A 13,120-nucleotide genomic window follows, 5' to 3' on the forward strand; every position below is an offset into this window, starting at 1 on the left:
CAATAACACCCAGCTTCCAACAGCCCCGCCTCCACAGCAAACCTACAATAACCAACCCGACTCTATACCCCTCTGCCCAGCAACCCTACAATAGAACAACACCAGCCTGCTATAGCCCACTGCCAGACAACCTACAATAACAACCCAGCCTGTCACCAGCCCAGCTGCCCAGCAACCCTAACAACACAACCGCCTCTCACACAGCCCCAGGCTGGCCCAGCAACCACAAAACAACCCAGGCCTGTTTCACAGCCAGCGCTGCCCAGCAACCCTACAACAACAACCCTCACAGGGGCCCATGCTGTCCACAACCTTACAGCCGCCAGCCAGCATGCCCAGCAACCCTACAATAGACAACCCAGACCTGTCCTCCCCAGCCACCCAGAACCTTCAAACAACAGCCTGACGCACCTGCCAGCAACCTACAACAATAACTAACACAGCGTCTACCTAGCCCAGCGCTGCCCACAACCCTACACAACAACCCAGCCTGCACAGCCCGCGCCTGCCCACAACCCTACTATGAAACAACCCACCTTCCCCAGCCCACGCTGCCAGAACCCACAATAACAAACCCAGCTCTGTATACAGCCCAGCCGCTCCAGTCAACCCTCTAACTTCCACTTCATTTGGGCCTGCAAGCAGCCTGCTAGCGCTGCGCCGCAAGCGGCTAGCAATAGCAACAGCCGGCAGCACCTGCGTGCTGAGAGCAGCGGCAAGCTGCTTGCCCGGTGCCAGTCTCCCCCCCGTGCGGTTGCAGGGCTGCTGCAGACGCATGATGTGAGGCCCCAGGTGGGAGAGCAGGGACTCTGCCCAGGCCATCAGGGCTCCCATGCATTGGGCTAGGGCTGGCGGGTGGGCGGGTCAGTCAGGGGCTACCTGCGGCCATCAGGGCTCCCCATTGCCACAGGGCAGTGCGGGCGTGCTGAGGAACGGTGGGGGCAGCAGGGCTGCCAGGCATCAGGGCTCCCATGCCCAGGCTGGTGCCAGGGCTGCTGCAGGGCGTGGCATCAGCAGGGTAGTGAGGGGCTCTGCCGGCAGTCAGGGCTCCCCATTCGGCCCACGCAGCGCTAGGGCTGGCTGGCAGGAGGGGTGAGGCAGCAGGTCTGCCCAGGCGAGTCAGGCTCCCATTGCCCAGGTGCGCGCGCTGAGCGGCAGGGCTGCAGGCGGCAGATGGGGGCTCTCCGGGCAGTCAGGCTCCCACATGCCCACGCAGCGCTAGGCTTGGCTCAGGAGTGGAGCAGCAGAGGCTCTGCCCAGGCAGTCAGGGCTCCCCATTGCCCAGAGCGGCGCTAGGCGTGGGCTGCAGGGGCGTGCGGGCATGGGCTCTGCCCGGCATCATGGACCTCCCCATTGCCCCAGGCAGCCGCTAGGGCTGAGGCTGCAGATGTGAGATGGGGACGCCCGGGCGCTCTCCCAGGAGCTCAGCCTCCCCATGCGGGCACGCTAGGCTGGCTGCAGGCGTGGGCAGGGCACTGGGGCTCGCCCTGGCAACAGCGGCTCCCCATTGCCCCGAGGCGAGCGCAGGGGCTGGCTGCAGGAGTAGGGCATCAGAGGCTCTGCCACGAGGACATCCAGGCTCACCCATTGCCCCAGGCACGCTATGGGCGGCTGCAGGCGTGGCGGAGCAGGGGCTCTGCCGGCAGTCAGGGCTCCCCCTTGGCCCAGGCGCGCTAGGGGCTGGGCTGCAGGGGAGGGTGGCACAGGGGGCTCTGCCCCATAGGCTCCCCTTCCCAGGGCGGCGCCAGGGCTGGGCGCAGGAGCGTTGACGGTGCGCAGGGGGCTCTGCTCCGGTCATCAGGTCGTCCCCATTGCCCAGGCAGTGCTAGGGCTGGGCGCAGGGAGGCGGGAGCAGGGGTCTGCCCAGGCGAGTCAGGCTCCCATTGCCCAGGTGAAAGCGCTAGGCTGGGCTGCCAGGGGGTGGGGGACAGGGGCTCTGGCCCAGGTCAGTCAGGGTCCCCATGCCCCAGGGCCGCGGGCTAGGGGCTGCGCCAGGGGGTGGGCACAGGGCTCTGCCGAGTGCAGTAGGGCTTCCCATTGCCCCACGTGCGCAGGCGCTGCAGGGGTGGGGGGGCAGCAGTGGCTCTTTGCCCAGCAGCTCAGGCTCGCCCATGCCGCCAGCGCCGCGCTAGGGGCTGGCGGCAGGGTTGTGGCGCAGCAGGCTCTGCCCGCGCATCAGCTCCATTGCCCAGGGCGCGCGCTTAGGGCTAGGGCTGCAGGGGTCGGGAGGGCAGCAGGGGCTCTGCCACCAGAGATCAGTGGCTCCCATGCTCCACGGCGCGATGTGGCTGGCTGCAGGGAGTCGGGGGCACAGGCGGCTCTGCCAGCAGTCAGGTTGCCCCATTGCCCCAGGGGGCGCCTCGCAGGGCTGGGCTCAGTGTGGGGCAGCAGGGGCTCTGCCCAGCATTGCGTTCCCCATGCCCCAGGCGCGCTAGGCTGGCTGCAGGTAGGTCGGGGCGCACGCAGGGGTTCGGCCCAGGCATCAGCGTTCCCCATTGCCCCAGGGTGCGCAGGGTGGGCTGCAGGGTGGGGCCAGCAGGTGGGGCTGCCTGCCAGGCAGTCAGGGCTCCCCAGTGCCCCAAGGGCGGCGCTAGGGGCTGGCTCAGGGGAATCGGGGCAGCATGGGACTGCTGCCCAGTGCAGTCAGGGCCCCATTGGCCCATAGGGCGGTGCTAGGGCTGGGCTGCAGGGGGTCGGGGCGGTCAGCAGGGGTTCCGCCCAGGCAGCAGTCCCCAATTGCCTCCATGGGTGGCGCTAGGGCTGGTCTGCACGGGGTGGGGTGGGGCGCAGAGGGGGCTCTCCCAAGGCAGTCAGGCTCCCCATGCCCCAGGCGGCCGCTAGGGGCTGGGGTGCAGGGGGTGGGGTGGGGGGCAGCAGGGGGCTCTGTCCGGGCAGTCAGGGCTCCCCATGCCCCAGGGCAGTGCTAGGGGCTGGGCTGGGAGCAGCGGTATCCCAGGCTGGAGGAGATGGGGGGCGTCTCACACACACTGACCCTGGGGCAGGGTCTGGTTCTGATCTTGCTGCCGGGATCCCCCTCCCGCGCTGCCCTCGCTCCCCGACTCACCCTGCCCTGATTGGCTCCGGGCTGGTAGCTGCGGGGACAGGTCTGCACAAACACAGACAGAGAGAAGTTGGCAGGGAGGAGTGTGCCCTGGGGCAGAACCGAGAGAAATCGGCAACTCTGGGCCCCTCGTCCCACTGCCCTGACACCCTCCAGAGCCTGGATCTCCCTTCCCCTGCCAGGATGCTGCTCCCTCTGCTGCTCCTCCCCTGGGCATGGGGGGCCCTGGCCGGTAAGTGGGGACCCCCCTCCCCTTTTTGCTGCTGGGATGGGATGGGGATGGTGTAAAACCAGGGCCGGGGGGGAGGGGAGCACCACACAGGGCTAGTGACCCTTGCTGGGGTGAAGGAGAGGAGGGAGGCAGGTTAGGGGTCAGCAGGGAGACGCTGGCGCCCAGCAGACTCGTTAATCTCTCCCCACCCGCTTTGTTCTCCACTCGTTTTCTCTTACTTCCTGCTCCGCAGCCTCCCCTCCTCTCTCCCCAGGGATCGTCACCCTCCGGGTGCTCCTCACCTCCCAGTTCCAGGACGCCAGCTCTGCGCACATACAGGTGAAGGCCCTGCTGGGCGACCTGGAGACCCACTCCCTGGCCTGCAGCACCTGTGAGATCCGCTTCCTGCAGCCCTGGGCCCAGCAGGGCCTGACCCCAAAGCAGTGGCAGGACCTGGAGCTGGTGATCCATCGCTCCCTGGCCGACTTCATCCTCACCGTGAACACAATAGCCCAGCAGCAGGGAATGGGCTGTGAGTATGGAGCGGTCTGAGGGGATCCCCCCCCAACCCGGGGTGCTGAGAACTGACACTGAGTGTGTCACTGGGGGCAAGACAGCCAGTCCCTGGCCCTTGGGCTGATTGGAGCCGGCGTCCCCTGGAGGGAAACACCCGTGTCCCATTCTCCAGCCAGGTCTGGGCCAGATTGTAGCCTGCACTCCCTAGAGGGGAAGGCCCCCTGTCCCACTCCCTGAGCCGAAGCTCCTGCTCTTTCCTGACATGTACCATGACCCTTGGAAAGCAGGTCATTTGGTGGGGGTCTGTATCTCAGCAATCCCGTGACCAAAGGACTCCAAATTTGCACCACAAGCCCTGCCTCAGGCCTCGATGTAACGCAGCGATTTTCAAACCAATCTGACTATGCCCATGAACCTCAGAGCACTTCGAACAATCGATTTTAAACAAACTTCAACTTACCCTTAACTCCAGCCGGGGCCACCTCACAATCCTGCCGCCATCTTGTGGCCAAACGTCCTCATTGCACCTGTCATGGACCTTTATTGCCCCGTCTCTCTATTTCTGCCCCCCCAGTAACCTCTGGACCCCCGTCCTCGTCCCCCTGCCGTTCTTGTTCCAGACCCCTTTGTTATCCAGGGCTCCCTCGGCTGCGAGCTGCGCCCCAACGGCACCTCGAGGGGATTCTATGACGCCGCGGGGAACGGCGAGGACATCGTGAGCTTCGACGTGGACACGGGCACCTGGGTCGCTCGGTCGGAAGATAAGCTGGCGCTCGACGCCCGGAACCTTCTCAACTGGGATAAGAGCGCGTCCACCAGGCTTCAGTTTTTTCTTGGAATAACTTGCATCTATCTGCTCAATAGCTTTGCCCAGTATGGGAAAGAGTCTCTGGAGAGGCAAGGTGAGGCTGGTCACCACTGCCTGCTTGCTGAGATGCAGCCACCTCTGGGGTGGGGCAGGGGGCTGTTTGTACAGGGCCCCCTTGCCTGGTGTACAAATGCAGCTATAGCTGGGGTGCAGCAATAGCTGTACATAGCTGCACTGCACAGCAGTTTAGGACAGGAAGTGAAGGGGAATCTGTCACTACTGGTAACTGCAGTGGGTAGAATTGGGGTCTGGCTAGGACAGCGGGGCCAACGCCTGACCCTGGGAAGTTGAGCTGGGCTTGGCTAGTGGGTCCCTGAGGCTCAGGCTGAATCGTCCCCTCTCCCCTGCCCTGTCTCTCTCCTCCTGTCTCAGAGCGTCCGGTCGCCGTGGTGTTTGCCCGAGCACCTCCCCCAGCCGGGACCCCCGCGCCGGTACTGCTGGTTTGCCGGGTCACCGGTTTCTACCCCCGGCCCGTCCGTGTGGCCTGGCTGCAGGACGGGAAGGAGGTGATGCCGGGCTGGTGGCTGAACTCCAGCGGGATCCTGCCCAACGCGGACCTGACCTACCAGCTGCACAGCTCCCTGGCCGTGGGGCCGGGCACCGGGCACAGCTACGCCTGCCGGGTGCAGCACAGCAGCCTCGGGGGCCAGAGCCTACTGATCCCCTGGGGTAGGTGCACGTCCCCGGGGGGGTGTCATAGTCTCTAGGGGCTTTTCCTGCATGTCGTGAGTGGGACGGGGGTGGGCCCAGGCAGCGGGATTGGGGCGGAGGGAGGCAGAAGGGGAGAGTTGGGCAATGGATCAGGGGGAGCAGGACGGAGGAGCTGAGGTGGACGGGACAGGACTGGGATGGAGGGAGCAGGGTGGGGGCTGAGGGGAGTGCGAATGGGACGGGGTGGGGAGATCTGTGTGGAGTATCCCTGTTCCCACTGCGTCACCCCCTGTTTTACAGAGCAGAGCAGGCCCTGGGGCCCTGGCCTGGCCGTGGGCATCACCCTGGGGGTTCTGGCCGTAGCCGCCGTGGCCGTGGTGCTGTGGTGGACCAGACGCAGGTGAGTCCTCCCCTCTCTGGGATGAGGTGGGGGTGGAGGGAATGTTACACCCCCTAACCCATCCCCTCTGCTCTCTCCTTCCAGGAGCTACCAGGACGTTAGTCCAGGGGAGTCCAGTGCCTCAGGGGGCAGCACCAGCCCGGGCGTGGGGATCGGCCCCTCTCCTGGGGACATGGAACTCAGGGCTGGGTCTGTGCCCGGCTCCAGAGCTGAGGGCCCCGAGGGCAGGACTGGATTGGGGCCCTGGGAGATCGGGGCCCTGGATGCGGGGTGGGGGGATTCTCCTCCCTCTGGGACGTTTGGGGCACGTTGGAGACTTGGGGGCACTGTGGGATTGCTGGGATCCAGGATCCGCAGGGAGCCGGCGCTGGCCTGTGCCCTTCAATAAACCCTTCAGGGAGGGGCTGCCCAGCGGTCTCCCCCGGGGCTGTAGGAGCCAGGCCTGGGTGCAGGGGTCAGGCCCAGCTACGTATACAGAGGGGGTGGGCACAGCGGGGGCGTGGGAACCAGGACGCCTGGGTTCTATCCCTGGCACTGGGAGGGGAGTGGGGTCTAGTCAGGGGCGCCACTCGTCTCCAGCATCACCTGGATCTGGAAGGTCCAGTCTCCGTTCTGCAGCAGCTCCGTGGACACCACCCCGGCCGTCTGCTCCTGCCCGTTCTTCAGCCACTTGATCTCGATCCCCCCGGGGTAAAACCCCGTCACGGAGCAAACCAGCAGGTGAGGGTGGGGCTGGGACTCCGATTTCATGGGGAAAACTGTCACCTTGCGCTGACCTGGGGGGTCGGGAAAGGGCCAGAGACAGAATGGGGCCCTGTTCTCATCCCCCTGCCCCCCCCCCATCCCCTGGTGTGGAGGCAGGGCCTACACTGGGGGGCAGGAGCAGGCAGTTTGGTGGCTGAAGAAGCCTGGCTCCCAGCCCCCCTGCTCTAACCCACTAGGCCAGGGTGGGCAAACTACGGCCCAGGGGCTGCATCTGGCTCTTCAGACCTTTTAATCCGGCCTTTGAGCTCCTTCTGGGGAGCGTGTGCCATGGCCCCACGCAGCTCCCAGAAGCAGCGGCATGTCCTCCCTCTGGCTCCTATGTGTGGGGCCAGCCGGGGGCTCTGCACACTGCCCCCACCCCAAGCACTGCTCCTGCAACTCCCATTGGCCGGCAACTGCAGCCATTGGGAGCTGCAGGGGTGGTGCCTGTGGACGGGGCAGCGCGCAGAGCCTCCTGGCTGTGCCTCCACGTAGGAACCGGAGAAAAGACATGCCGCTGCTGCCCGGAGCCTGCACCCCTGACCCCCTCCCATGCTCCAACCCCCTGCTGCAGCCCTGATCCCCCTCCCTCTCTCCAAACCCCTCAGTCCCATCCTCCGGCACCCCAGAGCCTGCCCCCCAAGTCAGAGCCCTCACCTCCTCCCCTGCACCCCAATCCCCCTCCCACACCCTGAACTCCTCATTTCTGGTCCCACCCGAGAGCCCCCCAGCTGGAGCTCTCACCCCTCCCACATCCTAACCCCGGATTTCATGAGCATTCATGGCCTGCCAGACAATTTCCATGCCCAGCTGTGGCCCTCGGGCCAAAGAGTTTGCCCACGCCTGCACTAGGCCCCACTCCCCTTCCAATGCCATGGATAGAACCCAGGCATCCTGGCTCCCAGCCCCACAGCTGTAAGGTCTGAGACCATTTTCTGCAGCCAAATTAGCACAGCAGTGCTAGGGAGAGAGAGAGAGGAGAGATTGGGGCTTAAGAAGGCTCCTGTGCTAATAGAATCTATCATCACCAGATACAGAAACAGATCTTAAGCTGGTTAAATAAAACTTTGTGTGGTGGCGTCTGTCTGGCCAGAAGTCACTTACCTATGGTTATGGTTGTGAAATCTCTACCTCTTTCCTGTTTTGCCTGTACGGTCCCCACATTTCTAGTGTTTAACTGTCTGGTCTCTGTCTGGTTCTTCCATTGTTCCTGTCACTGCAGAATTAATTCTGCCAGTTTAAACTGGCTATGGCGGAGGGGGATGACTGGGCAGAGAATTGCTTTGCAATATGATAGGGTTGGTGAAAGAATTATTTTGTAAGGCTTGAGTACAGTGGCTGGTTAAGGTGCAGCTAAGCAGGACACAGGCTTCTCTATATAAACTGGGTCCAAAGGAAGTTCTTTGGAACCAGCTCCAGGACACGGCCCCAGATCAGGGCTGCCAGAGCTCAACACCCTGCCCAGAGCCGCCCCTAGGGGAGTGCAGGGCCTGGGACACCCCCCCCTCTTCCCCAGGCCATATCTCCACTGCACCCCTCCTCCCAAACCCCTGCCCCGCCTGCCCCTACTCCACCCCGGTTCAATCAACACTGGTTCTGCACTGGTCAGGTAACTCCCTTCTCATCATGTGTCAGTATATTTACACCTGCATCTGTCGTTTTCATGCCATGCAGCTGGAGAAGTGAGTTTTTACCCACGAAAGCTGATGCCCAAATCAATCTGTTAGTCTTTAAGGTGCCGCCAGACTCCTGGTTATTCCAGGACAGACTCAGAGGCACTTACAGGGTGAGGGCAGCCCAGTGTGACACAACAAAGATCTGTCTAGCAGCTGGAGGAAAGTAGAACAGGGGGACAGTGACATCCCCATGTGGCCTCTCTCCTCCCCCTCCCCCAGCTCAGGACCTGGAAGATCGTTTGGAGGACAAAGACTTTCAACTACAGAGACTGTGTGATGAAGTGGGAATGTTCTTAATGTTTTCTCTGAACACTGTGTGGTGCCTCAGTTTCCCTTCACAGTTCGTAAGTCTCTAGGTGGTGAGATAAGGGGGTGGGATTGTTGTGGAGCCCTAGAGGGCAGATGTGATGGTGTCTGCACAGAGAATGACCCACACTCTGTCTCCTGGCCACTGATGGCCTGGGCCCCTGTGATGGAGTAGGGACTGTCTGTGTGGGGAACGGGAAAGGGGAAATGCAGGGGTATGTCTGTAGGTGAGGGAAGGTCAGGCAGATTTGTACATGTTGAGCCGCAGGGGGGGGGGAGCTGCTCGGCGGAGGAGAAGGAAACAAAGGGTTTTTGTTGGTCGGCCAGGCACGGAGGAGAGGCAGGACAGTTTGGGTGGCTATGGGGAGGAATTCAGGGGATCCTAGCTGGGACCAGGCACACCGAACCTCAGAAGGACCCAGTGGAGCGGGTCCGGACGGTGCGATGCAACCCTGCTGTAACCTGTTATCCTGCTGTCCAATGAAACCTTCTGTTTTACTCGCTGATAAAGTCACTGTGGTCCAGGAAGAGGGGTGCAGGGCCAGACTCCCGTGACAAACTTGGTGGCAGAGTGGGAGTATACTGCACCCGCTGCGGCGTGTCCCTGCGTAAGTGACTGGGAGCTATTAAAACAAGGGGTGTTAACCTGGGAAGTGTGTGCCCGTGACGAACCGAGTTGCAAGTAACGAGGTCCGCCGGGGGAATTGCAACCAGCGAGCGTCCAGGGGACGGACGGAAGTCTGCAGTCGCCTGGCAAAGGTGGTGACTCAAGAAGGGCTGGTGCCACTAGGGGTCCCCCGAAACCGTGGGAGGCCGCGACCCCGACCTGGATAGAGTGGCAGCAAGCCGAAAGATGTACGCCCAAGCGGCGCAAGCTGACCTGCCTGGAGCTGTTGCAAGCAGAGGGGCTGCGCACCAGGGAGGCTGACCAGGTACACTGATGTGCCCGGTACCTGGGAGGAGGGAGACGGAGCCCCTGTCTCTGAGGGAAGCAGTCCAGGCAGATGCAGGCAGTCACCACGTGCCTGTCCCCCCGGGAAGTGGTCGCCTGCGGGATGAGGCTTCCGAGACCGCCCCTCTAGGCCCTAGGAAGGGCGGGGAGGAGCCCAGTGGAATACTGAGGGCACCTGTGCCCCCCGGCCGGCAGGGTCCTGGCAGCGAAGCTCCATCCCCAAGCAGGCAGGGGATCCTCCGGCGACGCTCGATCAGCTTTGGGCAGCGTGGCTGGAAGAGGAAAGGAAGTTGAGACGGGGAGAGCTCGAGTTAAAGAGGCAAGAGCTGGAGGAGAAATGAACCAGTGTAACATGAGGGAACAGCTAAACACGAGCTGGATGGAGAAGGAGAAACAGCGTAAACATCGAGGCGGAGCGGCCCGGCTGAGGAGCGTGAGGCCCCGGCTGCGGTGAGTGAGGGGGACCCCAAGCTACACCGAACTTTGATAAGCGCTTGCTGCCGGAGTAAGAGGGGGAGGACATAGATAACTCCGGACAGGCCTTTGAGAGGCCTGCGAGCTGCACGGGTTGGCGTGCAGAGACAGATCTGGCAGTTCTGCACCCCTTACTGGACTCCAACGGCAGGGAGGTGTACAGGGCCGACTGAAAGGTGGCAGAGCGGGGACTACTAAATTTTCAGAGACGCCCTGCTTCAGCGAGTTTGGCTGAACTCCTGAGATGTACTGGAAAAAGGTTCCGGAGTCAGCGTAAAACCCGGGAAATACATATCTACAGACTGGGTCACCGTGCGCAGGGTATGCGCAATGGACAGCTGGGGCCCCAAGACTAAAGAGGACTTGCTGGACGTCTGTTCATGACTGGAGCACCTGTAAGAGCAGTGGCCCAGATCCGAGCCTTTGAGCGTGGATGAGGGCGCAGAAGCCGGAGAACCGCAGCACGCCAGGCCAACTTGCCGACCAATGGGGACAGTCGGGCAGGGGATGGGCAGGAGGAGTCTTCGAAGAGCAGGCCTGCCTCAGCGCAGAGAGAGAGTCATCATGGGACCGTCCCAGGCGGGGGCCTATGGAGAACCCCCCAACAGGGGAAATCCATGTCAGGTCCCCGACCAGGCCAGGGACTCCACGGGAGACATGGGCCTGCTATCAATTGGGCAACGGAGGCCCAGACGGGCCCAGCGCCCCAAGCTCAGGACAGACCAAGCAACCCTACCTCGTAGAGGGTGGTACTGGTAAAAAGCCAATCGACCGTGAGGGGCGACGCCTCCCGGGAAAGGGGGGGCTCGGCAACTACTCACCTATGAAGGAGGGAGGAGGGTCCAGGTCAGCTCCGGGGGCTGGAAGCGCCCACCTCTGGGTTCGTTAGTTTAACCGGGTGGCGCGGGGCTGCCCCTCCGGAAGAGTGCTTGTTTCCTGGAGGTAGATGAAGAAGGAGTCACTGGTACTTGGACACGGGCAGAGGTGACGGCTTGCCCGCCTCAAGGTGGTCGGGCTCAGATCGGGTGGGCCGCGACACTAACTGACCGTGAGGGCGTGGGCGGGACCCCATCAAGGTGCCCGTGGCAGAGAGTCATCTGAAGTGGGGGGAACCAAGGTAGAGGGCCAAGGGTGGGGTACACCCATACTGCCCACGACGTGTTTAATGGGAGGGGACCTTGAGTGACTCGGCCTAGGTACACCAAGTGCCCTGGCGTGACTCTAGTCAGAGTCGCAAAGTGCACGGCAGTACCCCGGACAACGGGAGAGGTACTCGGAACCCACAGGTGCCGGAACCCTAACCTGGGGGTGCGGGGAGCGTCCAGGGGCAGGGCTCAGAGAGGCGCGACCCAGGCCCACACCAAGAGAGAGGCGGGTCCCCATCCCTGGCCCCTGCTGAGTTCCGGTCGAGTTGCAGAAGATCCCTCTTGCGGGAAAGCCCCAGGACCGGGCTGACCTCAGTGCGGTAAGACCTGAGGAGAGGTGCAAGGAAGGTTCTGTGGGAGAAGGTGGTTCCGTACGGAAGGGCTCCCCCAGGGGAGGTAGAGTCGGGGGTCAGGAGGCATCTGTGGTTCCTCCGAAAGTTTAGCCACAAGCTACTGTACCTGGCCATTGACCCCTCGCAGGGCACCAAGGGTACGGCGCACCAGGCAAAGGCGCTACATGGAACTATTAACTGGCCTGGGGTCTTACCCCAGGTCGACAGGACTGCCAATCCTGTACCCGCCTGCAGAGGTGGGAAGCCGCGACAAGAGGAAAGCAGCCTGAGCTTTACCCATCATAGAAGAACGCTTACAGAATGGTGGCATGGACATGGGGGACGTCTCACAAGATGAACCCCGGTCAGGAAAAAATACATCTTGGTGTGGGGATTTTGCCACTCGCTACCCGAGGCGGTGGCCTTGTCTCGATCGGGAAGCAGATACAGTGCAGATGCGCTGCTGTACAGGGTTTCAGCCGGGTGGGTTCCCCAAGGAGGTTCTTAACGGATCAGGGTCCAACTCATGGTCGACACCTGCTCCGGTCCCATGGCTAGAAAGTGGGTGAGCACAACTGGGCCTCAGCTTATCACCCCCAATTCAACGGGCTGGTGAAGGTCAACGGGACGCTGAAGAATGATGCTAAAGACATTTATGAACGGCAGCACCCGCAGATTGGGACAATATACTTACCTCACCTTGCTGTTCGCAGTACAGGGAGTACCCCCAGATCTACTGGGTTCGCCTTTCCGAACGTTGTATGGAAGGCGAGTAAGGGGCCCCTGGACCTGAATGAGAGATGAATGGGGAGGGGAAGGCCACTCCCGAGGGAGGAGTAGTGGTGGGAGTAGGTCCTGACCTTGCCGGAAAGACTGGCCAGCTCAACGTGCCTGCCCGGAGAACTGCCCGAGCCCAAGGAGCAAGAAGGTCTTGTATGACCGCACGGCCCGGCCGAGCCGTTGCACCTCGGGGATAGGATGGTTAATCATCCCTGTGAAGGAAAAAACAAACTCCAGGCCAACCTGGGAAGGCTCAAGTATCGAAGGCAACTGAATGAGTGTAAACTAGTGGTGTGAAGCTGTCAACGGGCAATCACCGGCGGGTGTGCCCAGGTGAACGATGATGAAACCGATACTAGTGAGGGGGAATGTGTTGGCCGGTGCTGGTGGACACGGCAGGCAGGGAGATAACCCTGAGTGGATGCTATTCCCTGGAAAAAGCGGTTCCCCGCCTGGAGGCGATTCCCCTCTCTGATAGCTGACCCTGGCCTCAGCAGCTGAGGATCAGGGGGTGCGTGCATGGTAGCAGCTGTTTCCAACCAGCCCTGGATGCACTAATTGACTGTTACCTGTAGGGTGGAGACAGGTCACATCCCCAAAAAGATGCCCCCTTTTCGGGGTCCTGTAAAACTCCCAGGATCTTGGAAAGAGCAGTCAGGGACATGCTGCTTGGGTGGTGATCCAGGCGTCTTCCAGCCTTGGCTCGCAGTGTGGCTGGCCCCAAAGAAAGGATGGGTCAACTCCGGTTCGTGTGGACTCATCGATAAGCTCACTGCATCACCTGTAATCTGATGCCTACCCCAGTGCCCACAGGCCTGACGGAGCTCCTAGACAAGCTGGACGGTGCTCGATACCTCACCACCATGGACTTACAGGCTACCTGGCAAGTGCCCTGGGACGCAGCAGGCTGAAATCGGCCTTTATCATCAACCTCTGGGGCTCTACGATTTCCGACCTGCCCTTTGGCCTCAAGGGAGCGCCGACCACCTTCCAGCGCCTGGTGG

General features: G+C 62.3%; 1 protein-coding gene across 1 annotated transcript in view; it reads left to right on the top strand.

Moving 5' to 3' along the window:
• The first annotated feature begins 3,187 nt into the window (after nucleotides 1–3,187).
• Nucleotides 3,188–13,120, top strand: part of LOC116839811 (antigen-presenting glycoprotein CD1d-like) — a 26,612-nt gene continuing 16,679 nt past the window's right edge. The window contains 1 exon segment of the mRNA XM_075071541.1: nucleotides 3,188–3,293. Coding sequence (XP_074927642.1) covers nucleotides 3,245–3,293 — 49 coding nt within the window. The 5' untranslated portion in view covers nucleotides 3,188–3,244.

Source organism: Chelonoidis abingdonii, chromosome 12 (genome assembly GCF_003597395.2).
Source record: "Chelonoidis abingdonii isolate Lonesome George chromosome 12, CheloAbing_2.0, whole genome shotgun sequence".
NCBI classification, from domain to species: Eukaryota; Metazoa; Chordata; order Testudines; family Testudinidae; genus Chelonoidis; species Chelonoidis abingdonii.